Source organism: Balaenoptera ricei, chromosome 19 (genome assembly GCF_028023285.1).
Source record: "Balaenoptera ricei isolate mBalRic1 chromosome 19, mBalRic1.hap2, whole genome shotgun sequence".
In the NCBI taxonomy this organism is placed as follows: domain Eukaryota; kingdom Metazoa; phylum Chordata; class Mammalia; order Artiodactyla; family Balaenopteridae; genus Balaenoptera; species Balaenoptera ricei.
The window spans coordinates 36059451-36085580 of NC_082657.1; the positions used below are offsets into that span (position 1 = coordinate 36059451).

The window sequence follows — 26130 nt, forward strand, 5'->3', positions numbered from 1 at the left end:
AGTTCCAGGTGAGGGTTTAGGGCTGTTTGGCTCCTGTCCACATTCTCACTTGATTTACAAACAACCACTGGGGTAAATACGTAGGACTGTAAAACCATCTCCCCCATTTCTAGATGGGTAAACTCAGTCCCAGAGACATCCAGTGACATGGCCAAGGCCACACAGCCAGCAGACCCCAGGGAGCACAGGCCTCCAAGAGGCCCAGCTCAAGGGGGATTTTGCAAGTCTCTTGGGACCCAGGGGGGAGGTCAGTGTGGGGGTCCCCTTTGAGTGGTTCCTGGCCACAGAGAATTTCCTTCTCTTTGGAGGAAGTGGGAGTTCTTCTTTCATAATGTGAATGTCAGAGATTCTGGGCTCACCGGTGACTAAGAGTGTCTGAGGCCTGTGGGTGTAGCAAACACTTAAATACCAGAGCTTCCTGTCCTTTGGCGATTGTAGACACCTGAGCTGGGACACAAAGGACAAAAGTATGGCCAGCCTGCAGACCCCACTCCTGGCTGCCCTCATCCTCCTTGCTATGATACTTCAAGCAACAGAGGCAGGTGAGGTTGGGAAGAGGGAGGGCTCTCTGCAGAGGTCAAGGTCAGATACTGGGGTATCTTCCTCATGTGGTAGAAAGAGCACTGAACTGAGAGCAGAAGACCCCAATCTGCCACTGGCTCTTGGGCTAGTCCCGTTGCTTCTCTGGACCTCAGTTTACACATCTGTTAAATGGATAGTCTTGAAGGCTTGGAGTCTAGGATCTATCTCAGCTGGGCTCGGGGTTGTAGTGGGCATGGCCCAGGGTCTCCTACTCCAGAGAACTCAAGGGTAGGGCCTTGGGATGTGGAGAGGGAGCCACTGAAGGAGGCCAGCTGGGGTGGGTAAAGGCAGGAGCAGGGGTAAGAGATATTCCCTTGGAAAACTAGTCCTGCCCTCTCACCACCCCATCTTTCTCCCGAACCTGCCCTCAACACTGGGTTCCTGACTTCTCTTTCCACCCCAGTGTACACTCTTCTGCCCTACGATGGGGAGGGGAATGAGCACTGGACTGGGAGTCAGGGAGCTAGGAACAATAACTGCTCAGTTACGGGGTTCCTGAGCGCCTTCCCTGCATTACAGGCCCCGCAGAGTAGGTAGTATTATTACTCCCTGGGTCTGAGGAGGAAATTAGGTCTCAGAGATGTTAAGTGACAGAGTCTCGGCAGAGCGAGACTCGAACCCGGGTTTCCGTGCCTGGACTCTGCCTTGAGCCCTTGTCCTGACTCTCCAGGGTCATGCTGTGTGATCTGGGCAAGTCCTCCCCCATCTCTGGACCTCAGCCTCACCATTTGCATCATGAAGGGGATTAGAGTAGATGTGAGTTGAAGGGAAGTTCTCAGATTACCTGGGAAGTTCTTCAAAATGTCCCCCTGATTCAGCAGGGCTGGGACTAGGCCCTGAGCTTTTCTGACAAGCTCCTAGGTGATGTTGACGGTGTGGGTCCACAGACCTCAACTTGAATAACAAGCTTCTAAGGCTCCTTCCTGTTCAGCGTCTCTGGTCCCATCTAGAGCTTAGGGCATTGTTGATGCTCAGTCGTTCTGAATCCCTCTCCCTTGAGGTGACCAACGCAGAGTGTAGACTTTGGGCACTTAGTGGCTTCTCAGAGGCCCCAAGAGTGGGGACGTTGAGGGCCCAGAATCCTCTGGACACCAACCTTCCACATGAGAACAGAAAAGCTGGGTCAGAGGTTAGGGCCAAGGGAGAGCAGCCTGTGACTCCTCTGAGCACACTTCCCCCCCAGGCCCCTACGGTGCCAACGTGGAGGACAGCATCTGCTGCCGGGACTACATCCGTCACCCCCTGCCCCTGCGTTTGGTGAAATATTACTACTGGACTTCGGACTCCTGCCGGAGGCCTGGCGTGGTGTGAGTAGGAAGCCGGGGAGGCAAGACCTTGGAGAGCTTGATGGGTGTGGCCTGGGAGGCTCCAGGTGCACGTGGGTGGGGTGCACCCAGGGATGGAGGAATGCAGCTGGGCATCCAGATGTCGGCTGGGAGCACTTGGCTGAACTACATGGCTCAGCTGAGGCTTGGGTGTACAAGAAAAAAATCATGTTATCATTCAACAGATATTATCAGGCACCTCTTACGTGCCAGGCAGCGTGCCAGGTTCTGAGGATGCAGAAGGTGCCGCTCCACGCCGGCAAGGCAGATAGGTAGTGCAGAGCTGCCGTACAGTGTAGGGCTCAGGGTACGGGCAGTATGCCTGGTTCCACTGAGTCAGCAAAGATGCTCCCATCAGAAGCATCTTGGATCCCCAGTGCCCTGGGAGTCAGTTATGTGAGGCAGCCTATTCTTACCAGGAGCGTATTAAGAGCTGACACTAAGTGCTTCCTCAGGGCCAGGCACTGTTCTGAGCATGACTGTTTAATTCTCACAGTGATCCTACAAGAAGGTGCTATTCTTTCCATTTTACAGATGGAGAAACAGGCTCGGGGCAGGGTGAGGGGAGAAGTGACTTGCTCAAGGTTGCCCAGGCTGGAACCAGGACTCCTGGGTCCTTGTTTAGGGCTTTCTCCTAAGGTTCTTATTCTCCTTTGCTGCTTTCTCTCAGCTTCTCTGCTTCCTTTTCCTCGGCCGGGAGCCTGCCCCCGCCCCCTCCCCCTGCCCCTGCCCCTGCCCCTGCCCCTGGCTGGGTGACGGGACCTGTCCTTTCTGGGGCAGCCCCTCTGGCTGCTGCTCTGGTTCCTCAGAGCCTGCTGCCTGCCAGACCACAGAGTGGGGGGTGTTTGAGCTTGGGGACTTAAGACCCCCTTTGGGGCCCTGTCATCTTCTCATCTTCATCCTTCTCACTCATCTTCCGTCCCTCAGAGGGGTCTGTGGGTAAAACACAAGAAGGCTGAAACGGGAAGGTCTGCCACAGTTCTGGACACTTCAATACTGGGCCTCAGTTTCCCCATCAGTATAGCGGGAGTGATCACTTTCATTTATTTTTTTAATCAAACATGTGGAGAGTGCTTGTTAAGTGCTAGGCACTGTTATAAACGCTTTATAAACATTAACTCATTTAATCCTTCAAGCAACCCTATGTAGTAGGTATTGTTACAATCCCCTTTTTACAGGTGCATAAATGTGCACAGCAAGTTATGGGGCCTCTCAAGCATCACAGGGCACAATAATAGTAAGTGGGAGGTGTACTACTCAATGCCTGGCATATAATAGATACTCAATGAGAGATGGTACACATGTGATTATTGGATCTTGAGCCAGAAGGGATTCTAGAAAGAATGTGACTCAATGAATGAGAAGATCAAAGCTCAGAGAGGGTCTGAGCCTTGTCCAGTGTCACAAAGCAGGCAGGGCAGGCTGTCCACGTGGCCAAGATCAACGCTGCTTTGCTGCCTTCTTTGTTCTTTCTGTTCATTGGTCATCTAGGTGTGTGTGTGTGTGTGTGTGTGTGTGTGTGTGTGCACATCAGGGGTGTTTGTTGCAGCTCTGGCAAAAGTGGAAGCCTTAGCCCACTACTGCCATGTGGTCTTGGGCTACTGTTCACCTCCCCTCTCTGTGCTCAGGTCTCTCAGAGGGGCCTGGATAGGGATGCTCGTTCACAGCAAGCACGATGAGTCAGGTCTTACCAGCTCTGGCACTTAGGCAAGTTGCTTTACCCCATTGGGCCTCACTTTCCTCAGCTATGAAGTAGATAGAATATTGGAGGCTCATAGGGTTGTTGTAAGGATTTATTAAGGAAATCAATGTTAAAAGTTCAGGCCAGGTCCTGGCACAATTATATATCACCTACCGTCTGCTGTGCACTGTTCTGAGCACTCCAGTTTATATTAACTCAACAAATCTTCATCAAATTCCTATGAGGTTGGACCAGAATTATCATGCCCATTTTACAGATGTGGAAACTGAGGTTCAGAGAAGTTAAGGGACTTGCTAACATGTGGCAGAGCTAGAATTCTAATCCAGATAGGCTGGCTCCAAAGTTCATGCTCTTGGCCACTACCCAATACTCTCTTCCAAAGCAATGTCAGCAAAGATTATGTGACTCCTGGGCATTCTATTTCCTGGCCTGACCTGTCACTCATGGCTGGGGCTGAAGGTATGGGAAGTCCTTGCTGCTTATCTCCCCCTCTCCTTCTTAAGAAATGTGTTTGCCTACAGCAGGTGACTCATAATTGCTAAGGTTCTGCAGCGGGGCTGTGGCATCCTTGCTGCATGCTAATGGGGCCTCCTTGTCTCCCTGGTGTCTCTGCCTTCCAGCTTGCTAACCGTGAGGGACCGAGAGATCTGTGCTGATCCCAGACTGCCCTGGGTGAAGAAAGCTCTCCAGAGGCTGGACCAATGAGGCAGGCCCTGCCCTGAAGACCGTGGCCTTGGCTCCTCCAGGAAGGCTCATGGAGCCCCACCTCCCTGCTGTTACAGCTGCTCCCCGACACAACCCTGTGCCAACAACCCTCTCAGCGGTCCCTGATCTTGATCTCTGCAGCTGTCACTCCCAGTCAAGCCTCCAACTGTCACTCTCATCTCCCCACTTACCCTTCCAACCCATCCTCTGCCCCACCAAAGCCAGAGGGTCCACAGTCCTGGTCAGTCACTCCCCTGCTCAAAATCCTTCCATGGCTCCCCTTTGCCCTAGGCTGAGGTCAGAGCTCCTGAGCCTGGCATCCCTGCCCTCCAGATCTGGGTCTTATCCTTTGCCTCCAGCCCTGCCTCATTTCCCTTCATGCATGTTGGACTCCGGCTCCCTGTTCTCCCAACCCATGTCATACATTTCCACTTCTGGCTCTTTTCCCGAGCTGCTCCTGACACCCAGAATGTCTCCCCATCCTCTGCACATGTCCAACCCCACTAGCCCTCCAGGGCATCACTCAACCTAAGCAGCCAGTAATTGAGAGTCATTTTTTAGACTTCCCCTGGCCCTCTGCCCCCTTTTAACAGCCCTGATCACAGTCTGCCCAGAATTCTCGGGAACTGGGAGCTTGTCCTCCAGCCCCACCAGCTGGACCAATATCCACACCTGAGCTACTTTTGTCTCCCGGCCTCTGGCACAGAGCACAGGGCCTGGCTCAGAATCAGTGCTCAATAAGAGGCTGCAGATTGAATCAATAAAAGTAATGTCCGTCTCCCACCTCTCAAGGGCTCTCACATATCAATACAGAGACTCAAGGTCATCTAGAGAAGGGCTGGCGGGGTTCATTATGAAGCCTCAAATTTACCCAGATTCACCTTTCTTCCCCATGTTACCTCTTTAAACTTCTTGCTTCCCTTGGGTTTTTTACTGCTTCTCCAACCTCCAACATCCAGGCCTGACCTATTCAGAGACCCGAATTTCCTCTTCCTCCTTCCCCAAATAGCTGACAACCAAATTCCTGCTATGGGGTAAATGAGTACCCTTGGCTTGGTATTATAAGCTCTAGTTATATTTGTATAAGAAAAGAGGGCAAATGCTTAAAAGGCCAAATGGATGACTGGAAGAATTTTAAGAAATGTGTGGGAGGGGGACAAGGCAGAGATTTCCTGGTCCTTGGACCAGGAATCTGTGGGGTATAGTTAAGTGAAAGAGCCTTGGATGGAGGTTGTTCTCAGGTGGCTGGGGCCAGGCTAAGGACTGGGACTTAGGACTTATCTACACCTCTTTGAGGACCACGGCTTCCCCAGGTATCTGTGCTTGTTCCTTTCCGAGGGAGCCTGGTATAGTATGGCAGGGTGGTTGTTGCTGTGTGACCCTGAGGAGACCATCTAACCTCTCTGAGCCTCACCTGAGAGTGAGAATACTTACCTTATGGGATTGCTGTGGGGCTCAGATCCAAGTCACAGAAAATATGGCTTTGCTGGCCATGAAACTCAGTGTCTTCCAGGGCTTGTGTCCCCCCGGGAGCCCAAGGTCATTTGCCCACTATAGGCACCGGAAGTGTTAACCTGGCCACTGCCCACGCACAGGGCCTTCAATTGTTCTGGGATCTCCCTCTGCTCCTGTCCTGCCCTTGCCCTTGCCCCTCAAGCCTTCTGGAAAATAAATCCTCTACAACAATGTCTGTTTTGTTCCTTGGCATGTGCTGTTCCTGTGAGGTGGGGCAGGGGACCCATGGCCCCTCTCTCCCAGTGGGGAAGCCCTTGACATTTATATGTGAGCTGGCTTGCCCAAGGTCACCCTGTGAGAAGGTGGGGAATCCCAGCTAGACATGAGGACCTGGGAAGTAGCTGAGCAGGTGTCAGCCGGAAACCCCAGACATTTGTCCACCCTGGGACCACTTGTCAGGAGGAGCTGATGAAATCATTCATTCAGTCCTCAAGTCTAGATCTTTGAGCAGCATATTCATCCATTCATTCAATAACCCAATCTCAACCTTCCCACTTCAAGGGTGGACACAGAGGCAGAGGAGAGTATATCAGTCAGGAAATGCTACTTGCAACAGACAACCCCCAAAATCTCAGTGGCTCAACTCCATAGAAGTTTTTTTCTTCTCACACGAAGTCTTATCAGGCATTCCTGGTCTGTGGGCGACCTTCCATCCATGTGGTCATTCAAGGACCCAGGCTGCTTCCTTCTCATGGCCCTGCCCACCTCCAGGACCAGATCTCCTCTCCCTCATCCAGCAGATGGGAAAAGAGAATAGAGGCTTGTGGGAAGGTTTTTTATGAGCTGGGCCAAGAAGAGGGGCTCATCACTTCTGCCCATGTGCCATTGACAGAACTGAGTCACATGACCACCCTGACAGCAAGGGATGCTGGGAAGTACAGCCAAGCTGTGTGTCCAGGAGGAAGAGGGAGTGGGTTTGGGGAGCACTCCAAACCCAGTTCATCTGGCGCTAACTTCCCTGGACCCTCAAATGGGCCTGCTTCCCTGAAGTTCCTGGACACAGCTCACTCTGCCAAAACAACAACAAAAAAGGACTCCTCTGCCCTTGGTGCATCTTCATTATTTCCTCGGTGTGCATACTGTTCCATGGACATCTTGGCACAAGTGGCCTTTGTTCCCTTTTGGATCTGGCTCTCACAGTGGGATTTCCAGGGTTGAAGCTACAGACACATAGAACATTGTCTGGGAGGCATGGAGAAGTATGATGAAGGGCACAGGTCACAGATTCAGACAGATATAGGAACTCTCACTGGCTGCGTGTCTGGAACAAGTTACTTGGTCCTTCTGAGCCTCAATTTCTCCCTCTGTGAATAGGGGGCGATAAAAGCAAATGGTGCATGTAGATGTGAGAATCTCATAAGAAGGTACAGACAGCCCAATAACAAAATGGGCAAAGACTTGGATGGTTAACAGGCACATTGTAGGGGAGCAATATTTGCCACCCCAGAATGTGTCTCTTTGGCATGAGGACTAATTTAGGCTGATTATTTTTAAGAAACAGAAGACTCGGGAAATTTTCCTTGTTACTTCCGCCTTAACTGCCTGAAAGAATTTAGATAAAGGACTGGTCACAGTTACAGAGCTATCGCCAGAGGTATCTGCAAAGAATATGGGGCGAACTGTGGTGGGGAGGACTCGGCAGCGTCTGGAGATCAGGGTCCACTCTGTGTCCCGTTGTCTCTGCATGACCCAGCAAACATTTATTTACCAAACATTTGCTTTTCTATCTCCCTGTGGATCGTCTTCCTCCCCTTTGAAGTCCCAAACCACTACCCCCAGCGACCTCTTGTCTTTAGCTGAAGATGGCATTTAACGTGAAGGTTTCAGCCATTTTGGCAAGTTACTCAGTTTTCCTGGACCTCTCCCATATATACAAGTTATTAAACTTTTGTTTGATTTTTCTCCTGTTAATCTGTCTCATGCCAATTTAATTCTTAGACCAGCCAGGAGAACCTAGAAGTGTAGAGGAAAATTTCTTCCTACCCAACACATGAAAAGATGCTTAACAACGCTAATCGTTAGGGAAATGCAAATCAAAACCACAATGAGATACCACTTCATACTCATTAAGATGGTTATTATAAAAAAAAAAAACAAGGTTGGTGAGGGTGTAGGGAAATTGGAACCCTTGTGCATTGGTGATGGGAATGTAAAATGGTACAGTCGCTGTAGAAAACAGTGTGACTGTTGCTCAAAAAATTAAACATAGAACAACTATATCCAGAAATCCCACCTCTGGGCATACACAGAAAAGAATTGAAAGGGACAGGAGCAGATATTTGTACATCCGTATTCATTGCAGCATTTTCTGAAATAGCCAGAAGGTGGAAACAACCCAAGTGTCCATCGATGGATGGATGCATAAGCAAAATGTGGTCTATCCATACAATGGAATATAATTCCGCCTTAAAAGGAAGGAAATTTTGACACCTGCTACAACGTGGATGAACTTTGAAGACATCGTGGTAAGTGAAATAAGCTAGTCACAAAAAGACAAATACTGTATGATTCTTAGAGGAGTCAAATGCATAGAAACAGAAAGCAGAATGGTGGTTTCCAGGAGCTGTGGCAGGAGGAAATGGGAGTTATTGTTTAACGGGTCCGGAGTTTCAGTTTTGCAAGATGAGAAAGTTCTGGAGATGGATTGTGGTGATGGTTGCACAGCAATGTGAATGTACTTAATGCCACAGAACTGAACACTTAGAAGTGGTTAAAATGTTAATTTTTACGTGATGTACATTTTACCACACTAAAAAAGAGGGTGTGGCCAGGCATGTGCACAGACAGAGGAAATGCCCAGTGCATGGGGGTAGCCCTCTTTACTGGTCAGAAAAGGTGAGCTGGGCAGGACTGGCTGGGACAGGGAAGGCTGTTCCCAAGGGGCCCTGGAGATGACCACCTCCCTGGCCACTACATTCCTCCTACCATCCTGGGACCCCACAGGGGTGCCCAGGGCTCCCCACCCTGATCCCCATGTTGTTTCTGTTCTGCTTCCAATGCTGGGGGAATCTCTCATGTTCCACAAGAACGACACAGGCTCCCTGCTCTCTGGGACACCCATGCTGGGCCCCAGCCATCTGTGGGCCTGCAGAGGTATGGGTGGGAAGACCCCCATCCCTACCATCCCACTGACTCTGAGAGAACCTACTTGCCTGCTGCCCAGCGCTGCTCTAGTTATTCCTCAGCTCAGAAGATCCCCAGCTCCCCTTTGCCCCTGAACAGCATTCTCTTTCCTCACTCCAGCTTCAAAGTGTCCAGCTGCAGCCTCCCTGCCCACTCCTTCCTCAGAACCAATGGCATTGGACCGTTCCCCAACCCCTGCATAGGTCCTGTGCTTTCCACCTTGGTTAAGTTTTCCCTCTGCCTGGAATGGTCGGTCAAAACCCTGCCTGTCTGCATATGGCAAGTTACTTGTGAATCACAAAGGGAATAACACTTCTGCAGTGGAGAGATCTAGCGGCTGGCCATCAATTTCTCAAGAATAGTGGAATAACCTGTCCATTGTGGTGGATGTGATTGGTGTACAAAGTATTACTCATAATGGATTCTTACCAAGGATTTGTAGCTAAGATCTAATCAGGCCTCTAGATCTAACTTCCAGTTTACAGGAAATATATAGGGTAAAGGAACAAATTAGATGACATCACAAGGAAATAATTCAATAAATTAAGAATGAGAACAGCGTGTGAGACAATGGTCCTGACTCTTCAGAAAGTCAATGTCATGAAAAATGTAAAGGAGGTCTATCGTAGAATAAATAGAAATAACCATAAGCAATGCATGAACCTAGATTGGACCCTGGTTCAATAGATAGATAGATAGATAGATAGATAGATAGATAGGTATGGTTAGATAAATAGGTAGATAGAGAGAGAGAGAGAGAGAGAGAGGAAAGAAGGACGAGAGAGAAAAAGGGAGGGAAGGAGAAGAAACTTAAAATACATTTTGGGATAATTGGAGAAATTTGAATATTAACTAAATATTACAAGACATAGGAATCATTGTTAGTTTTGTTAGGTGGGATAATAGTATTCTATTTATGTAAGACAATGTCTATACAATGGAGGTACATGCTGAAGAATTCAAGGGGCAAAGTATCAGGCAACCATAATTTACTCTGAGATGGCTTAGCAAAAAAAAAAAAAAAAAAGAAGAAGAAAGATGAAGCAAATATGAAAAAACACTAATCATTGAATCTTGGTGGTAGAGATAGGAAAGCTCTTTGTTTCCTTTCTTCTTTACTGTTTACAAATTTTTCAAAACGATAATGTAAAAAAAAAAGCAAAATTCTGCCCATCTTTTTTTTCTTTTTAATAAAAAAATTTTTTTAATAAATTTATTTTATTTATTTATTTTTGGCTGCATTGGGTCTTTGTTGCTGCGCGCAGGCTCTCTAGTTGCAGCAAGCGATGTACGTGCTTCTCATTGCGGTGGCTTCTCTTGCTGCAGAGCACGGGCTCTAGGCGCACAGGCTTCAGTAGTTGCGGCACGCAGGCTCAGTAGCTGTGGCTCGCGGGCTCTAGACCGCAAACTCAGTAGTTGTGGCGCACGGGCTTAGTTGCTCCACAGCATGTGGGATCCTCCCAGACCAGGGATCGAACCCATGTCCCCTGCTTTGGCTGGAGGACTCTCAACCACTGCGCCACCAGGGAAGTCCCTCTGTCCATCTTCTGATTGAAATATCGTCTCTCATTCCTGCCTTCCTTGATTCCCAGACAAGAACAAAGGCTTCTCTCCCTCCCTAAGACCTGCAGCCTTCGAATCTCTGGTAGGACTTGCATCTTCTCCCTGCCAGTGAGCTGGGGCTCCTTGGGGCAAAGACTTTGGCTTATTTGCCTATGCTTCCCCACCAACACTGTCCCACCACAGTGCCAGGCACACATCAGGGCTGAATAACAAACACCAATGGTTTCTGTGTGCCAGGCACTCTGAAAGTCCTTAGTTTTATGAACTCCCCCAGGGAGTGATTTGATGAGGTGGCTTTAGCATCCCATTTTACAGAAGGGGAAGCTGAGGCTCAGAGAGGTTAAGTCACTTGCCCAAAGTGATACCCCTCATAAGCGGCGGAGTCATGTTTGTCTCCAGGTCCCACCAACCTAAAAACCTGGCTCCTGTGTCTGAACTGAATCTAAACTCAGTTAGTTCTTAACACCCTGATGAGATAGGTGGGGTGACCATTCCAATTTTATGGGAGGGAAAGCTGGGCCAGTAGAAGATAGGGGATGTTCCCAAGGGCTGAACAAAGAAAAGCACCTGTTTCGTGCCAGGCTCTGAACTGGCACCTTAAGGGCACAAACTCAATTCTCACAGCATTCCACGAAGTGGGGATGGAGGGAGGTGGTGTAGTCTGGTGATCAGGAGCTCAGACTCCAGAGCCAACTGGCTGGGGCAAATCCAGGCTCCCCCACTTCCTGGCTGGTGATCCTCAGAAAATTCCTTAACTTCTGCATGCCTCAGTTTCCCCATCCATAAAATGGACCACGATAATGGTATTTTGCTTACACCTGGGTTTGTTGTCATGATTTCCTGAATTAGTCATACAAAGCACTTAAAACAGTGCCTATCTCAGAGTAAGTGTGAACTCAGAGGGGCAGGGAAGCCTCCCAAGATCACACAGAGATAGTGGCAGAGCCAGGATCATCTGATCCCAAAGCCGTTGCTTTCTAAATCCTTTGGAGCATAGTCCGGGGCCAAGGGAACAAGGGTCTTTACCCCCAAATACCTGGCCCAACCCGGGTCTTGTCCTTTATAAAGTGTGGGGCTTCCCAGGACTTGCCTCTTGCCTCTCCCCTCTCCCCCTTCCCTCCTCCCTATTTCTCCCCCCTTCCTCCTCCCACTTGTCCCCTACCCCTGGCCCTCCCCCTCCTCCGTCTCTTCTTCCTCCTCTTCCTCCTCCCCCTTTTCTTCATCTGCTCCTACTTGGGCAGAACAGAAAGCCTTGGACCTCAGTTTGTTTCACTTCTTGTCCCCCTCTGGGCCTCAACAGCTATACATCAAGGGATGTGAAGGTTACTAGCTTCGTATCTGCATGGGCTGCAACAGATTCTCTGAGCCTGAGTGGACACTGGCCAGTGCCAGGGGTGCTCCTCCCTGTCAAGGAGGGTCCAGGCTCTTAGCTCCACACCCTAGGCAGCTTTACTGTGCTTGGGTGAGAGAGAGGTACCCTGGCCTTGGGAGCTGTGACCCCTCCACCCAGCCCAGCCTAGACCAACTGGCTCCGTAGCCTGCAACAGTGCCTCACAAACTGGTTTTGCTCTGGCTGGCAGCCCAGACTTGCCTAGATGGGAGTGGGTTCACAGTTAACTCCTGTCCCAGACTGAGCTAGGCTCCTGTTAGACTCTTCCAGAGTCTTGGGCATTATTGCCACTGCCTGCAGGGAAAGCAGCCATGAAAGCAGCTGTGCTTCACCCATTTATACCAGCAAGCACTTATACCAGTTTGGTGGGAACTGATGGCCGATCATGCCTGGTCCTGTTGTCACCACCTCTAACAAAGAGAGAACCTAGAAAGTCAGAGCTGCGCAGCTCCCTCCTCAGTGGATAAGCCCAACTTCCTCCTTGTACAGATGGAGAACTGAGGTCCCGTGAGGGGCCGGACTTTTTCAAGCATGCTGCCGAGTTAAGGACCAACCGAGAGGCCCTGAGTTACCAGGGGTGAGGCTGGCAGCCGTGTTTTTCCCGTGGGCTCACAGAGGGCCAGAGCCAGCGATGGAAGCGGGTGCAAATGAGGAAAGGACAGGTCGGGGGGGCTGGAAGCAGGGAGGCCGGGGCTCTTGTCTGTGTCCTGCCTGAACTGCCCACGCCCTGTTCACACCTACTCTTCTCTGTGGCAGCGGGAGGTGGGTTCTCTGCTCTGATGACCTCTATGACCTGGCGTGATTCTGCCCCCTCTCTGGGCTTCAGTTTGCCCATTTGTCCCTATGAAGTTGGGCTGGATCATTCTTTCAGCAGGCATTTGCTGTACAGAGCCCCTACTGTTTGCCAGGCTGCATGCTGGGCTCGGAGGATACTTCGATGAACAAGGTGCCCCAGGTGTTGGGGCTTTAAGAGGTAAGGGCTGGAGGTCCTTCCTGGCGTGGGAGAGCTACCTCCCAGACCAAAGGAGACTTCGTCAGACCCAGACTGACGGGCCCTGTGTCCTCCTGGCTTGCCCGCAGCCAGCATTCTCTAGTCTTCTGTCCTTTGGTTTACTGCCCACTTAGGAGCTAGGGCCCCAGGTTGGACCCTAGGGCGTGTGCCAGCTCCCAGTAGGAAGGTGGCCCCAGCAGATGGGAGGAGAGGAGGCCCTTTGAACCCTAGCAGGCTTTGTCCAGCCTCCCAGGCGGGTCCCCATATGAGAAGCCAGCCCATTACCCCCCCAGGAGCCCTCACCCGGAGCCTGGGAGCGCCTCAGCTCCTTGGCAACATCCTAAGGAATTCAGTCGCTGCACACGCTCCCTTCCTCTCCCCTCCCACCGCCTGCCTGCTGCCTGTGGGGGCGAGCGAGGCAGAGGCAGAGGCAGAGGCAGTGGAGCCCCATTATAAACTGCGGCAGAGCTCAGGCAGTGAGAGGACTGCACCGAGCCCCGACGAGGGCCCCCACGCCCGCCCCGGCACCCCCCGGACCCCCTCGACCATGGCTCTTCTGCCTCTCTCGCGGCTGCTCCGCTTGACTGCCCTCTGCCATCTGATCGTGCTGCTGGCTGGTGAGTGGGGTGGACTCAGGCATGAGCGGGGTTGGGGAGCCCCCAGCCCCACTTCTGCCCCTCAGGGCTCCATGAGGGCCCCCGGACCCTGCCCGCGTAAGGCTGAGATCCGTGGCAGCCCCTTCCTGACTGATATGCCGGAGGGGGCTGGGCATCTCCCTGGTGGCGGTCCCGGACTCAGGACTGCCCCTCCGGCTGGAAAGATTTACCGTCTCCAGAGACTGTCCCTGCCCGGCCCAGTGAGCAAGGTGGCGACCGCGTGGCAGCACAGAGAGGTGGTGCGGGCAGCACAAGATGCCGGGTGTGGAGGGGTGCCAGGAGGTGGGGCTGTGGGAAGCCCGAGGATGCTCTTGGTGGGCCCTGGGGTGGGAGCCCTGGCAGACTGTGGGCTGGTTTCCGTGCCCGGGGTTAATATGTAACCCTCAGCCCTGACTCCTGAGTCTCAGCTTGGCCCCGGGCTAAGCCACACTGGGACTTTCTCCTGCCCTGATTTCAAGTCCTTCCCAGGAGTAGGGGGCCCAGGACCAGTGGAGGTCAAGGTCACTGCAGCTCATGAATTGGACTCATCACTGTTGCTCTGGCCTGTAGCCCCCAGTCCCTCTGCCTGTGTCTCCCCCATGATACTGCCTTTCTCCTACAAGCATAGCTTAGAAATGTTTGCACCTCCAGTCACTTGCTTTCTGGAGCCTGGGACCTGATAGGGCATGATGTATCCATCCCACCCGACATGAGTAAGATGGAGGCCCAAAGAGGTTTAGAAACTGGCCTGAGGATGCACAGCCAGCAAGTAGGGCAGGAGAGGGTCAGAGTGGGTGCAGGAGAGAGTGTGGATGCATGCTCACCGCCTCTGTGGATCACACTGCCTTCAAGAACCGTTTGAGTCAGCCCCATCCTCAGGGAATACCCGGACCGTCCGGCAGGTTGGGGCTCAGAGAGGGTGGGAGGCTGCCTTAAGGCACACAGCCAGGCTGGGAAAATGAAAACCAGTCTCCAGCTTCCAGAGCGCCTCCGTGGAGCAAACTGTCCCCCGAGTCCCTCTGTTTGGGGAAAGCCCACCAGTGGGGCAGAGGGCAGGTGGGTGGGGTGGTGTGGGCCTCATGCCGCTGGCCTTCCTGCTTCCTGGGCTAGAACACTGAACTCCAAGGTGTTGGGGATAGTGAGTACCGGAAGACGTGGGCTCCGATGGAGGCTGCTTTGCCATAGCCCTGACCCTGAGTGGGGTCTTGCCTTCTTTGGTCCCAGCTGCTGCACCTTTAAAGATAGCTATTGCCTCCATGTGGTGAGGCTCTAATGCCTATGAGGACGCTTTGAAAGTGGGAGGAGGAGGGATTATTTATACTAAGCTGGGGGTGGAGGTCTTCTATGTTAGGATGGAGAGGGGATCCTGGGGGGACTCTGGATGCTCTATCCAGCAGCCCGAGGCTTCAGAATCATCAGGTTCCCGCCCCAATCTTGGTCACTGGTTTTGCTGGGAGATACTCACATTATTTCAACCTTTCCGAGCCTCAGTTTCTCCTCCTTTAAGACTGGGCATTGGGCCGGGCTCATCTTGGAAGTCCTTAGCCATGCTGACATTTGTGGCTCTGAGAGAGCCCCTGGGAACCCCCGTAGGACTAGCGAGTGGTCCACAAGCCAGAGAGGCCTGGAAGGGGGCTGGGGACTTCGTGGCTACTGCCCTGGCAGGTGCAGGGTGGCTGCGTCAGTTCCCAAATGTGGGTTTGCAGGGCTGTGTCAGGCAAGAGGCTCCTCTGCTTTATATAACGAACCTGCAGATACAAGTCAGAGCAGTGAATTTTTCTCCCCAAGCACTGACGCATTCACTCCCACTCAAGCTCCAACAAGAAAGAGAGCAAAAAAAACCCTGAATTAAGCTGGTGTCGTCTGCCCCCCTGGTTAGGGTGTGGGTGGGGGGAAGGCAGGGGAGGATAAATCCAGAGGGTCAGGTCCAGGCCCAAGTCGAACTTAAATTAAAATTCCTCTATGTCTCCTTTGGTTAGGATTTTGTATGTCACAAAGTGCTTCCTTGTGCATTTTGTTGATTCATTCACTGGCTGAGCATCTACTATGTGTCAGGCACAATTCTAGGTGCTGGGGCCGCATCAGTGAATAAAACTGCCAGAGATCCCAGCCCTTAGCGTGCTAAGCATCAACTGGAGAAGACAGACAATCCTCAAAATAAACAGATTTGGTCTGTGAGAAGGAAAAAAGCGCTGTGATTTAAAAAAGCAGGAAGTCGGGGCTGGTGGGGGTGTTGAGATTTTAAGTAGGGGGTCAGGGAAGAAGGGGGCGTTGAGGGAGCCGGGCGGGGACACATGGGTGTCTCCAGGGCAGGGCTCCTCAGTGCGGGATTCGGCCCCCAAGGGGACATTTGGCAATTTCTGGACACAGTTTTGGTTGTTGCATTTTGGTTGGGGGGTGCTCAGGCACCTAGTACGGAGAGGCCAGGGATGATGCCCAATGTCCTACGGGACACAGAACAGCCTCCATAGCAAAGAATTATGTGGTCCAGGATGTGAGTGGTGTCTGCTGTTGAGAAAACCCTGCTCTAAGGGCCCAGATATTTTTAAAGCTTCATTCTCATAACCATCCTGCACAGCAGGTATTATCATGTCCATTTTACAGGTAAGGGAATGGAGGCTCAGAGAACCTCAGTCACTCGTCCAGGACACACAGCTGAGCAATGGCTCAAGCCTTCTCTACCACCCAAATACCCAGAGACCCGGAACATTCCCATCTTTTCCTGCATGTAATCCTCCAAACAGTCCTTGAGGTCCAGCCTAATGTACACCTCCTCTAAGAAACGTCTCCTGATCACTTGCAGTTGGAAGTGGTCTCTCCCTTCTGTAAACCCTGGCACAATGTGGGGTCTGTTCTGGAACATGGTGTTTTTACCTGGTGTTTAAGGCAGCCTAGAACAGTGGATGTCTAGGGGCTGGGAGGAAAACCAGATCTGCCACTAAGCAGCTGTGTGGCTTTGGGCAAGTCATTAAACCTCTCTGATTCTCAGCTTCTGCATCTTTAGAATGGGGATAAAAATCATCCTTTTGCAGGAATTAATGAGAGCAGATGTGTGTGTGCTGAGCATAAGGTCCAAAACAGAGTAGGTGTTCTACTAAGAAAAGCTCTGATACTTTGTGGTTATGTCTTAGCTGTCCGTCAGGCTGGAGACTTCTGAGGGCAGAGATGGGCCTTGTTCATCCCTCTACTCCTCACAGGGCCTGGCAAGAGCCAGGTCGGCATTTGTTGGTTGACTGAGTAAACATGGCGATCTGATAGCATTTATTGGGATTGAGGTGCTCTCTCCAAGCTCAGCACCAGCACCTTCGGGAGAAGGAGCTCAGGGTTAAGGACAAGAGGGTCTGGGTCTTTGTAGATACTCAAAAGTAACTCAGACAAGTGTTGCCTGAATCAGGAAATGGATGGATGAATGGATGGATAATGAAGGATGTGTGAGTGGGCTGGTGAGAGATGGAGAGGTGGGTAGATGAAGGGGGTGTAGGATGCGTAGGGGATGGACGCGTGATAGGTGGGTGAGTGGGGCATGGATAGGTTGATGGACCAGGGTGAGTAGGGATGGATGGGAGGTAGACAGGTGGGTGGCAGGGAACGGGTAGGGGATTGACGAGGGGGTGGCAGATAAATGGATGGATGGATAGATGGATGGGGAGGTATGTGAAGGGATAAGTAGATTGAGACATTATTTCCTTCAATGAATATTTATATCCACCTTATGCTGGATGCTGGGAAACACTGTGACACCAAGACATACAAGGTCCCTGTCCTCCTGACACTCATTTGACAGACAGGTAATAGATGACTGGCTGGTGGAGGCATTATCTCCAGTTACAGAAAAGAAAACTTCAGTTCTGAGAAGAAAAGACACCCCAGTTAGTTATACAACCTTCTCAAGCAGAACCAAGAACAGAGCCTGGTCAGGGCCATTCAGGCACCACGGCAGAGGGTGGAGACTTTAGGACAGGCCGCCTCTGTGGCTCTTTAAGCCCTGGAGGTGGGCAGTGGAAGCAAGTCAGAAGAGCAAATTGACCTGCCCGAGCTTATCCCTCTTGCCCACTGGACAGCCTGTCCCGGCTCCAGGTCATCCGGGGGCACCATTCTTCTGGGGATTCCTCTGGAAGTCACCTGCCACACCAGTCCAGGGGCCGGCTCCTGGCTCTACTCAACAGGACCTGGGGAGGCTGCAGCTGAGTCATTCTGAGGTCCCTTTGTGGGAGAAGGAGGGTGATAAAGCTTCTTTCACATCCTGGTTCCTCAGAGAGAAAGGGCTACCGGTGACTCAGGGACCAGCTGCAGGGAGCCCCCCTGACCACCTCAGGAGCTACTAGTGCTGCCCCCTAATGGCCCAGCCCCACCCTGCAAGCCCTGCACCCCCTTTCCCACAAAGCAGGGTGGGCCAAGGCAGGGGAAATGATGAGAGAAGGGGTGGCAGATTCTAGAAGGTGTGTGTGCACGCCTGTATTTGGGAAGGCGGAGCGTGTTTGGTTTGCATGTCCACGCACATAAGTATTTGTGTGTGAGCTATGTGTGTTTTGGTGGAACCCGGGGCGGGGGTCACCTGGGGCCTCCCTAGCTCTGCAGAGCTAAATACGTTTGTTCCCTCAGCTCCACTGCCCTGGAAGTCCTGGCCTCTAGATTTTTGCAAAACCCTCTGAGGTCATGCTTCGGCTGCATATGACCTTGACCCAGATCTTACACTCAGGTTCTTCCTCATTTTTTGCATACCCCTCTACAGCTTACAGCAAACAGAGTAAATTTTGCTGGAGATTTTAGGGGAAGGCGGAAATGCAATGCAAACCACTCGAATGTTTATATAAAATGTATGGGTTCTCAACTATCTGTTGAGTCACCGTCATTCTGTCTTGGGGTTTCTGTCTGGCTCCACGTGGGATGCAGCCATCTGCAGGCCCCCGCCCACCTCACTCTGTCCCCACTCCATGTACAACGCATCTCCATTCCTCCTCCTTACTCCTGCTCCGCCAGCTTGCCCCGGGAATCCAAATGGCCCATTGCGTTCCTCTCAAGAAACTGCTTCCAAAATCATCCTGGCTCTTAATGGCAGAACAAAGGATCACCTGCTCAGCACACTCCTTAGAAGGTTGTTGTACTTATATATTTAAAAAATTATATTATCCGCTATGTGTGCCTGGTTGCATGTATGCCTTTATGTGTTTTTTTTGGGGGGGGGGCATATATATATGTGTCATTGTGTTTGTTGCTATGAGTGCATGTGTGTGTCATAGGGTATATATGTGGGGTGTGGATGGACGGAGGTCTGGGTGTGTCCCAGAGGTTGTGGAAATCCATGAATATGGATCAGGCGGAGAGGGATGGATGGGATAGGGATGGGAGGGGGCGATAGTTGAGCAGGTGACTTACTGGAGTAAAAGCAAGGTGGGGGCAAGGGCAGCGTCCTGGGTCCAGAAGGGGCGGGAGCCAGGCCTGGCAGGAGACCCTGTTCCATCACTTGCTGGCTGTGTGACCTCAGGCAGATCCTTGACAGTCTCACACTCCTCTCCCCTGGGTGAACCAACTATAGCGACTTAATTTTTAAAATTAAACACAATGTGCCAGGCAATAAGAGCTTTATAAGTAAGAATTCATTTTCATCACCTTACAGCAACCCTTGAGGTAGGTTCTATTGCTGTCTCTATTTTACAGGTGGGGAAACTGAGGCATAGAGAGGTTTGGCCCGGGACAGGGGGCTGAGGTCAAGGGTGTGGGGCATCGGTTCTGGTTTGGGGGGTGCGTGGCGGGGACAAGCTGGCATGGGGCTGGGAAGCCAGATGCCCATGGACAGTCTTGCTGACTGGGGGCCTCTGTGGGCTCAGGACAGCACCTTGGTGTGAAGAAGTGTAACATCACGTGCAGCAAAATGACCTCGGAGATCCCCGTGGCTCGTCTAGTTCACTACCAACGAAATCAAGAATCATGCGGCAAACGTGCCATCATGTAGGTACTGCCCTCTTGGCCTCTGAATTCCTTTCAGGCCCCGGGGATGGTTCCCTGGCCTCCGCTAATCCACGTCCACATCCTGTCACCCAAAGCTGGGCTCCTGGCCCAGGGCCTCTGCAAACGCTCCTCTTGCTCCTGACCTGCTGGCCTCCTCGCCAATCTTAATATCTGTGCCACAGGGCAAAGATGAGCTGTGGCTTCCTGAACGGCCGTGGCCTGGAGATGCCACCGAGGGTGATGATTCCTTCTGGGCCAAAGGGTGTTTATGCAGCCCTCGAACCTGCTGGATTTCATGGGGGATGAAAACACGGTGCTCTGAATGTGCAGGCTCCAGACGCCAACAGATCTGGTGCAAATCCTGGCTTCACCACTTACAGACTGGGTGGCCCTGGTCATGTTGCCTACCCTCTGCACTTTAGTTTCCTTATCTGTAAAATGGGTAGTTTGGGGAAGCTGAAAGGAGATAATGAAACTAAAGTGCTTGGCAGGGTGCCCGGAAGCTGCTGGCAATAGGAGAGGCCAAGGTTATTATCACCATTGGACAGATGGGGAAATAGAATCCCTCTGAGACTTTGGGGAGGGGTCAAGCCAAGCCAGCTTCCCCTCTGGCTGTTGGGATCCCTGGCCATCTTGGCTGCTTGCTCCTCTGGGGTCCTTCTTGAGTACTGCCAATCGCCCAGCCCTGAGGCCTTTCCCCAGGACTGACCTTTGGGTCTTAAAGTGGCCTTGGCCAGACTCAACCAGACACTGAGTCCTGGCAACAGGAAATGGCCAGTGGGCCTTCGAAGTAGGGGCTCAGCTAAAGGAAGTTGTACTTCCTCCCACTGATTGTTACTAAGAGGAGCAAGTGTGCTACTGCCTGACCTCTCTGCTCACCTGTCAAGACTCGCTTCCCCCAGACCCCCCCACGTATTTGCTTCTATTTTGTAGGCGAAGGGGAAGTGGGACGCTCCAGAGAGGGGATGATGGCACTAGGGCAGCATTGCACCTGTGGGGCCTACAGGGTCACGCTTGCTTTCTGGACCTCTCTGGCTTCCTAGCATACTGGAGCCAGGCACATTTACATTACCTCTCTGAGCCTTGGTTTTCTCATCTGTAAAATGGGGGTGCACGTGGTAGCCATCTTACAGGATGGGTGTGAAGTTTAACGAGGCAAAATGCCTAGCACAGGTCATGGCGTGGAGCAACGGTCCCCGCCAGCTCTGAGCTATGGTCTCGGTAGTAAACCAGCCACACGCAGCTTCAAAGGAAGCTCAAGATTTGGATGACACTCAGGGTCCCAGCAGGGCCACCATATAGGGTTGGAGCTCCCTAGGGGCCCTTTCAGTCTGAGGATACACACTAGGAGAGGAGGGTAGAGGTCCAGAGGGCAGCCTGCAACTGAGGGAGAGGAGGAAGAGGACGTTATGACATCGAGTCCTTTCCAGAGCGAGGAGGCCCTACCACCAAGCTTGCCAGTCTTACACCTGGTGGCAGAGAACACTGGTGACATCTTCTCCCAATCAGAAAACTTGTAGCCCACAGCCCCCACCTTCATGTTAATGACATTATTATTAACATTGTTATTATTTTACTGATCTCCTACTCTCAACGAGGGGCTTTACATCATTTTCATCTTCTACAATAACACAGAAGTAGGGTGACCAACTTGTCCCAGTTTGCTGGAATTTTCACAAAAAGACCTGCATCTTGAGAACGCCCTCTGTCCCAGTTTTTGTGGGATGGTTGGCCACCCCGCGGAAGGTAGGGCTCTCTTTCCCGTTCTCAAGTGAGAACGCGGAAGTTCCGTAAGCTGAGCTGCCCCAGCTAAGAACTCATAGCTCACAGCTAGTAAGTGGTGGGGGCAGGATTTCTAGCCGGGTCTGCTCACCTGCAGCGCATGTGCATGATACCCCTACTCTGCATGGCATCTGGGCATCACCGGGTCCCTTGTCTTCCTTCCTTGCAGCCTGAAGACCATGAAGGAAAAATTATTCTGTGCTGACCCACAGGAGAAATGGGTCCAGAAAGCCATGGAGCATCTAGACCGCAAGGCTGCTGCTCTGGCTCCAAATGGCGGCACATTCGAGAAGCAAATCGGCGTGGGTGAGCCCAGGACCAGCCCAGCCACCAGGGGCATGGACTGGTCTGAGGCCTCAGAGACCAAATTCACAAGCGACAGCAGTAGCCAGGAGGCACAGAAGGCCTTCAGGACTCCCCCAGAGCTGCCACCAGAAGTGGCTGATTCCAGGGGGACCAGGTCCCCCTCCACTTCAAAGACTCTGGATGGAGGGCCCGAGAGAACTGAGCTTTTCAACAAGGCTGCCGTCACCACCACCACGTCTTGGCAGAGTTCTACCGCCTACCAACCTGGGGCAGACCTCGAGGCTGAGGGGAAAGCCTCTGAGGCCCCCTCCACCCAGGCCCCCTCCACCCAGACCCCCTCCACCCAGGCCCCCTCCACCCAGACCCCCTCCACCCAGACCCCCTCCACCCAGACCCTCCCCACCCAGGCCCCCTCCACCCAGGCCCCCTCCACCCAGGCCCCCACTATTTCACACACAGTCCCAGAGGACAACACTGGGCCCGAAGGCCAACCTGGGTGGATCAAGGGACAGCACCCCACGCCAGAGAACTCTCTAGGGTCCAAAGAAATGGGTCCCACTTCAGCTCACACGGACGCTTTCATGGGGCCCGGCAGCACGTCTGATGTCTTCGTGGTCCCTGTATCCTCTGAAGCGGCCCCCAGCACGGATCCACTGGCCTCTGGCAGCTGGACCCCCAAGGTCCAGGAGCCCATTCACGCCACCGTGGACCCCCAGAGGCTGGGTGTCCTCATCACTCCCATCCCCGACTCCCAGGCAGCCACCCGAAGGCAGGCAGTGGGGCTGTTGGCCTTCCTCGGTCTCCTCTTCTGCCTGGGGGTGGCCATGTTTGCCTACCAGAGCCTTCAGGGCTGCCCCCGCAAGATGGCAGGAGACATGGTGGAGGGGCTTCGCTACGTTCCCCGGAGCTGTGGCAGTAACTCGTACGTCCTGGTGCCAGTGTGAGCTGCCCACCTGCCTGCATCCAGTTGTTCAACTCAGCTGCCTGGGGTCCCCCATCCTCACACTCACCCTCACCCAAGGGTCTGGCCCAAGTTGGGATGACTGGGGCAAGGAGGTGGGACCCTCTGGGTGGAACTGCCCCCAGCTCCTGGAGGCCGCCCTTGACCATCCTTGACCTACTGCGGACAGAGAGGGTGGCCTCCACAACTCACTCCAATGTCCCAAGTCAGAAAACTCCCCTCTGCTGTTGGCTGGTTAGAGGATCCCTTAGATACTGTGCCAGCCCCAGTGAACAATTATCTGTTGAACGCCCAGCCCCTCTGACCCACACCCCTGCGGGTACCACAGTCACCCCTTCTTACAAACGAGCCCCAGGCCAGGCTCCTTCTCCCCCTGCCTCAGACCTCACCGTGTCTCTCGGTCCCGCTGTGGTTGCCAGTCACCCCGGCCACCTGCGGTGCTAGCTCCCCTGCCCCCTGTATAGACCCCATGCCCCAGCCGGGGACCTGTCTTTTCTTGCATGAGGCTAGTGTGGTGTTTCCTGGCACTGATCCCAGCGAAGGATCGGCCCTCAGGGAGGCATCATGAGAATGGGAGATGAAGTTACCGGTGGCTTTGATTCCCACCCGCTGCCGTGCCCCATCTGTGCTGTGAAGGAACATTGACTATGAGCGTGAAGGTTGGCGGGTCTAGTCCCAGGCCCACCACCAATCCATCAAGGCATTCATACCTCTGGTTTCCCATCTGTGAAAGGGGAGAGGGACGGCAGATATGCGGCAATAGCCTGTACCCCTGGCAGGCATCACTAGTTGATCCAGAGACCCCTTTCTGCAGACCCTGGGTGCAGCCTCTCAACCTTCATCAGAAGAGATGGTCTCTGCCAAGCATGAGACTGGCACTTCCATGGACGCTGTGACCTGGAGGTCCTGCCCCGTTGTCAGCACTGTGGGCGCTTGAGACGCAGAGACCAACTTTGAAGGCCCCCCCTCCGCCCCCGCTGGCTCTGAGACGAAGTGACAGTGACGAGTGCCAGGCTGAGGGAGGAGGGGAGGCCTGCGGGCTCCGAGGAAGGGGCCGGGGAGCAGCTGCAGGCAGTAGCCACGCTCCTTCGCTCCTTCGTTAGGGACCCGAGTCAGGCATTTTCTCTTTCTTTCCTGCGGCCTGGGTTCCTCTTCCACCTCTCGCGGCCTGAAGACACTGTCCTCTGCACTCTGAGATCTTCTCCCCTCACCTTCACTCCCCCCCCCCCCACCCACCACAGGCAGGGCCAGGAATTTCCATGAGATCAGAATCCACCAGGGAAAGCTGAGGTTCCCGTGTTTACTTCTGAAAGGGACTCTGTCTTGTGGAGAGGGACCGGCAGGGGAGGGGAAGTTGTGGGCATGAAGTCAGAGGTTCTCTTTTTGGCACTGAAGACTCCTGCAGGCCTGAATGGGGCCAAAGGCTCACTGGGCTGGCCAGCACCCCGCAGTCAGAGCCGGACCTGCAGGCCTCACCTCTCAGGCCCCTGGCGGCAGCTCCCCACCTCCCTCTGATTGTCTCTGAAGGTGTTCTTTGCCCTCCACCAGAGGAGTGTCCCATGGGCTAGGCTTCCCCCAGGTACAGGTGACATGCTCCTTTGTAGACAGATGCTGAGAGGAAGCACGCAGGGCGCCGGTCCACAGAGAGAGGGAAGCCGTGTTTCCCTGCCCGCCTGGCTCTCCTGCGCCCCCCTGCAGGTCATGGCACAGGATGTTTGGGCCTGGCTCAGGTTGGCGGCACTCTGACAGCTCAGAGAGGAAGACGGCGGATCTGAATGCACTTTTTGGGGCTCCTCTTGCCTGGGAGCCTTCAAGGGATGGGCACCCGTGAAGGGGCTCCTCTCTGTGAGAAAGCAGCTGGGGACAGCGTGTCCCCCTTGCACGGACTTTGTGAGTTCCCCCAAGCAGGACAGGGACAAAGACGATTTGGGGAGGACTTTAGAAGGAGTCGGTTGATCATTTTGCTTTTCCAACCCTATCACCAATGTCTGTGCCATTTTGTATTTTACTAATAAAATTGAAAAGTCTTGTGAATCAAATAAAGTTGCTTTTCCTAGGGCAGGCTCAGCACCAGAGCCTCTGGGAGGATGGAACAAAGGAGAGGCCAAGACTCTCTGGGAAAGTGGGACTTCCCTGGCGGTCCAGTGGTCCTGTGGCCATGTCAGTTGCCATTTATCATCACCGTTCTCTTGTTTTTCTTATACTAAGGATATTTTTCTCTGAGCCCAAGTCTTCATCAAAAGTAGGACAAGGAAAGACAGAATATGACACGCACATAATTTTTCTTACACATTGCTTCCCTCATTTTACTACCTGCCAAGCCCCATAGACATTTGGGTTGGAGGTTCCTGCAAGAATCTGAGATTGCTGCCTCTGCGCCAGCTGCAAATTCTTCTTTTTTTTTTTTTTTCGGCTGCAGCCTGCACGGCATCTGCAATGGAAGCGCGGAGTCTCAACCACTGGACCGCCAGGGAAGACCCTGCAAATTCTAGTACTGCCCTTAGCAGTGCGCAGTAGCTCTTCTGTTCCACCCCAAGTCCAGTCCTTCCCGCTTCTGCCCATTCCCACCCCCAGGAAGGAGCTTGGAGGCAAAGTCACAGCCCCCCAACCTCTCCCCGAATACCACCCTTTCAGCAACATGAGACACCAACAGAGGCTTTGAAATGAAAATGCTTGTCCCTGTCTTTTCATCACATTCTCAGATAAGGTTAAACTCTTCATGTGCCAGAAGAGGATGGAGAGTGGGGAAATTTTATTCTCCCTCAGTCCAGAGCACCTCCCTAGGGATGCTGGGTGTTTGTGTTTTATTTTCTCTTTCAGTTACAGAGCTAAACTTTAGCTGAAGCGATTCCCCACAATTAGTGCAGAGTTTGATAGAGACTTGGAGGCCTCTGAAATCTTGGATAGAGGGCTCTGAGATATAATAGTATATAATATAATAGTAATATTAATATTATTATTATTATTAAAATAGCCATTGTTTATTTAATGTTTACCATGTGCCAGGCAATACACTAGGTTCTTTACGTACAAGGGCTCCCATCTTAAAATGATGAGAGTAAGGCTTTCAAAGCGTACGTGACTTGCCCAAGGTCACACAGCTTGTAAGCAGCAGAGCTGGAATATGACCTGAAGTCTTTCTCCAGGACTTCAGTCTTTTTTTTTTTTTTTTAAATTTTAGGGAAGGCGCTTTTATTTATTTATTTATTTTTTTAATATTTATTTTTGGCTGTGTTGGGTCTTCGTTTCTGTGCGAGGGCTTCTTCTAGTTTCGGCAGGCGGGGACCACTCTTCATCGCTGTGCGCGGGCCTCTCACTATCGCGGCCTCTCTTGTTGCGGAGCACAGGCTCCAGCTGCACAGGCTCAGTAGTTGTGGCTCACGGGCCTAGTTGCTCCGCGGCATGTGGGATCTTCCCAGACCAGGGCTCAAACCCGTGTCCCCTGCATTGGCAGGCAGATTCTCAACCACTGTGCCACCAGGGAAGCCCAGGACTTCAGTCTTAATCACTATTTCTGAAAGCGTGAGCCACAGATTGTCAAAAGTACAGACTCCCAAGCCCCACTTCAGCTCCGCTGAATTCTGATTGCTGGGGTGGGAGA

General features: G+C 52.5%; 2 protein-coding genes across 2 annotated transcripts; both read left to right on the forward strand.

The window, feature by feature from the left end:
• The first annotated feature begins 469 nt into the window (after nucleotides 1–469).
• Nucleotides 470–4314, forward strand: CCL22 (C-C motif chemokine ligand 22). The gene is made up of 3 exons (XM_059905433.1): nucleotides 470–542; nucleotides 1766–1889; nucleotides 4230–4314. Exons 1-3 carry the CDS (start codon nucleotides 470–472, stop codon nucleotides 4312–4314), a joined length of 282 nt encoding a protein of 93 aa, XP_059761416.1.
• An 8944-nt stretch (nucleotides 4315–13258) lies between these two features.
• On the forward strand, nucleotides 13259–24572 carry CX3CL1 (C-X3-C motif chemokine ligand 1). The gene is made up of 3 exons (XM_059905112.1): nucleotides 13259–13513; nucleotides 19360–19480; nucleotides 21432–24572. The coding sequence occupies exons 1-3, from the start codon at nucleotides 13444–13446 to the stop codon at nucleotides 22510–22512; spliced, it is 1272 nt and encodes a 423-aa protein (XP_059761095.1). The 5' UTR covers nucleotides 13259–13443; the 3' UTR covers nucleotides 22513–24572.
• The last annotated feature ends 1558 nt before the right edge of the window (nucleotides 24573–26130 follow it).

Bases quoted from the DNA above. Each gene is read 5' to 3' on its own strand.
- CCL22 (XM_059905433.1), top strand. From the start codon at position 470: ATGGCCAGCCTGCAGACCCCACTCCTGGCTGCCCTCATCCTCCTTGCT. The intron at 543-1,765 runs GTGAGGTTGGGA...CTTCCCCCCCAG, and splicing joins ACTTCAAGCAACAGAGGCAG to GCCCCTACGGTGCCAACGTG. The intron at 1,890-4,229 runs GTGAGTAGGAAG...TCTGCCTTCCAG, and splicing joins TGCCGGAGGCCTGGCGTGGT to CTTGCTAACCGTGAGGGACC.
- CX3CL1 (XM_059905112.1), top strand. From the start codon at position 13,444: ATGGCTCTTCTGCCTCTCTCGCGGCTGCTCCGCTTGACTGCCCTCTGC. The intron at 13,514-19,359 runs GTGAGTGGGGTG...CTGTGGGCTCAG, and splicing joins TCTGATCGTGCTGCTGGCTG to GACAGCACCTTGGTGTGAAG. The intron at 19,481-21,431 runs GTAGGTACTGCC...CCTTCCTTGCAG, and splicing joins TGCGGCAAACGTGCCATCAT to CCTGAAGACCATGAAGGAAA.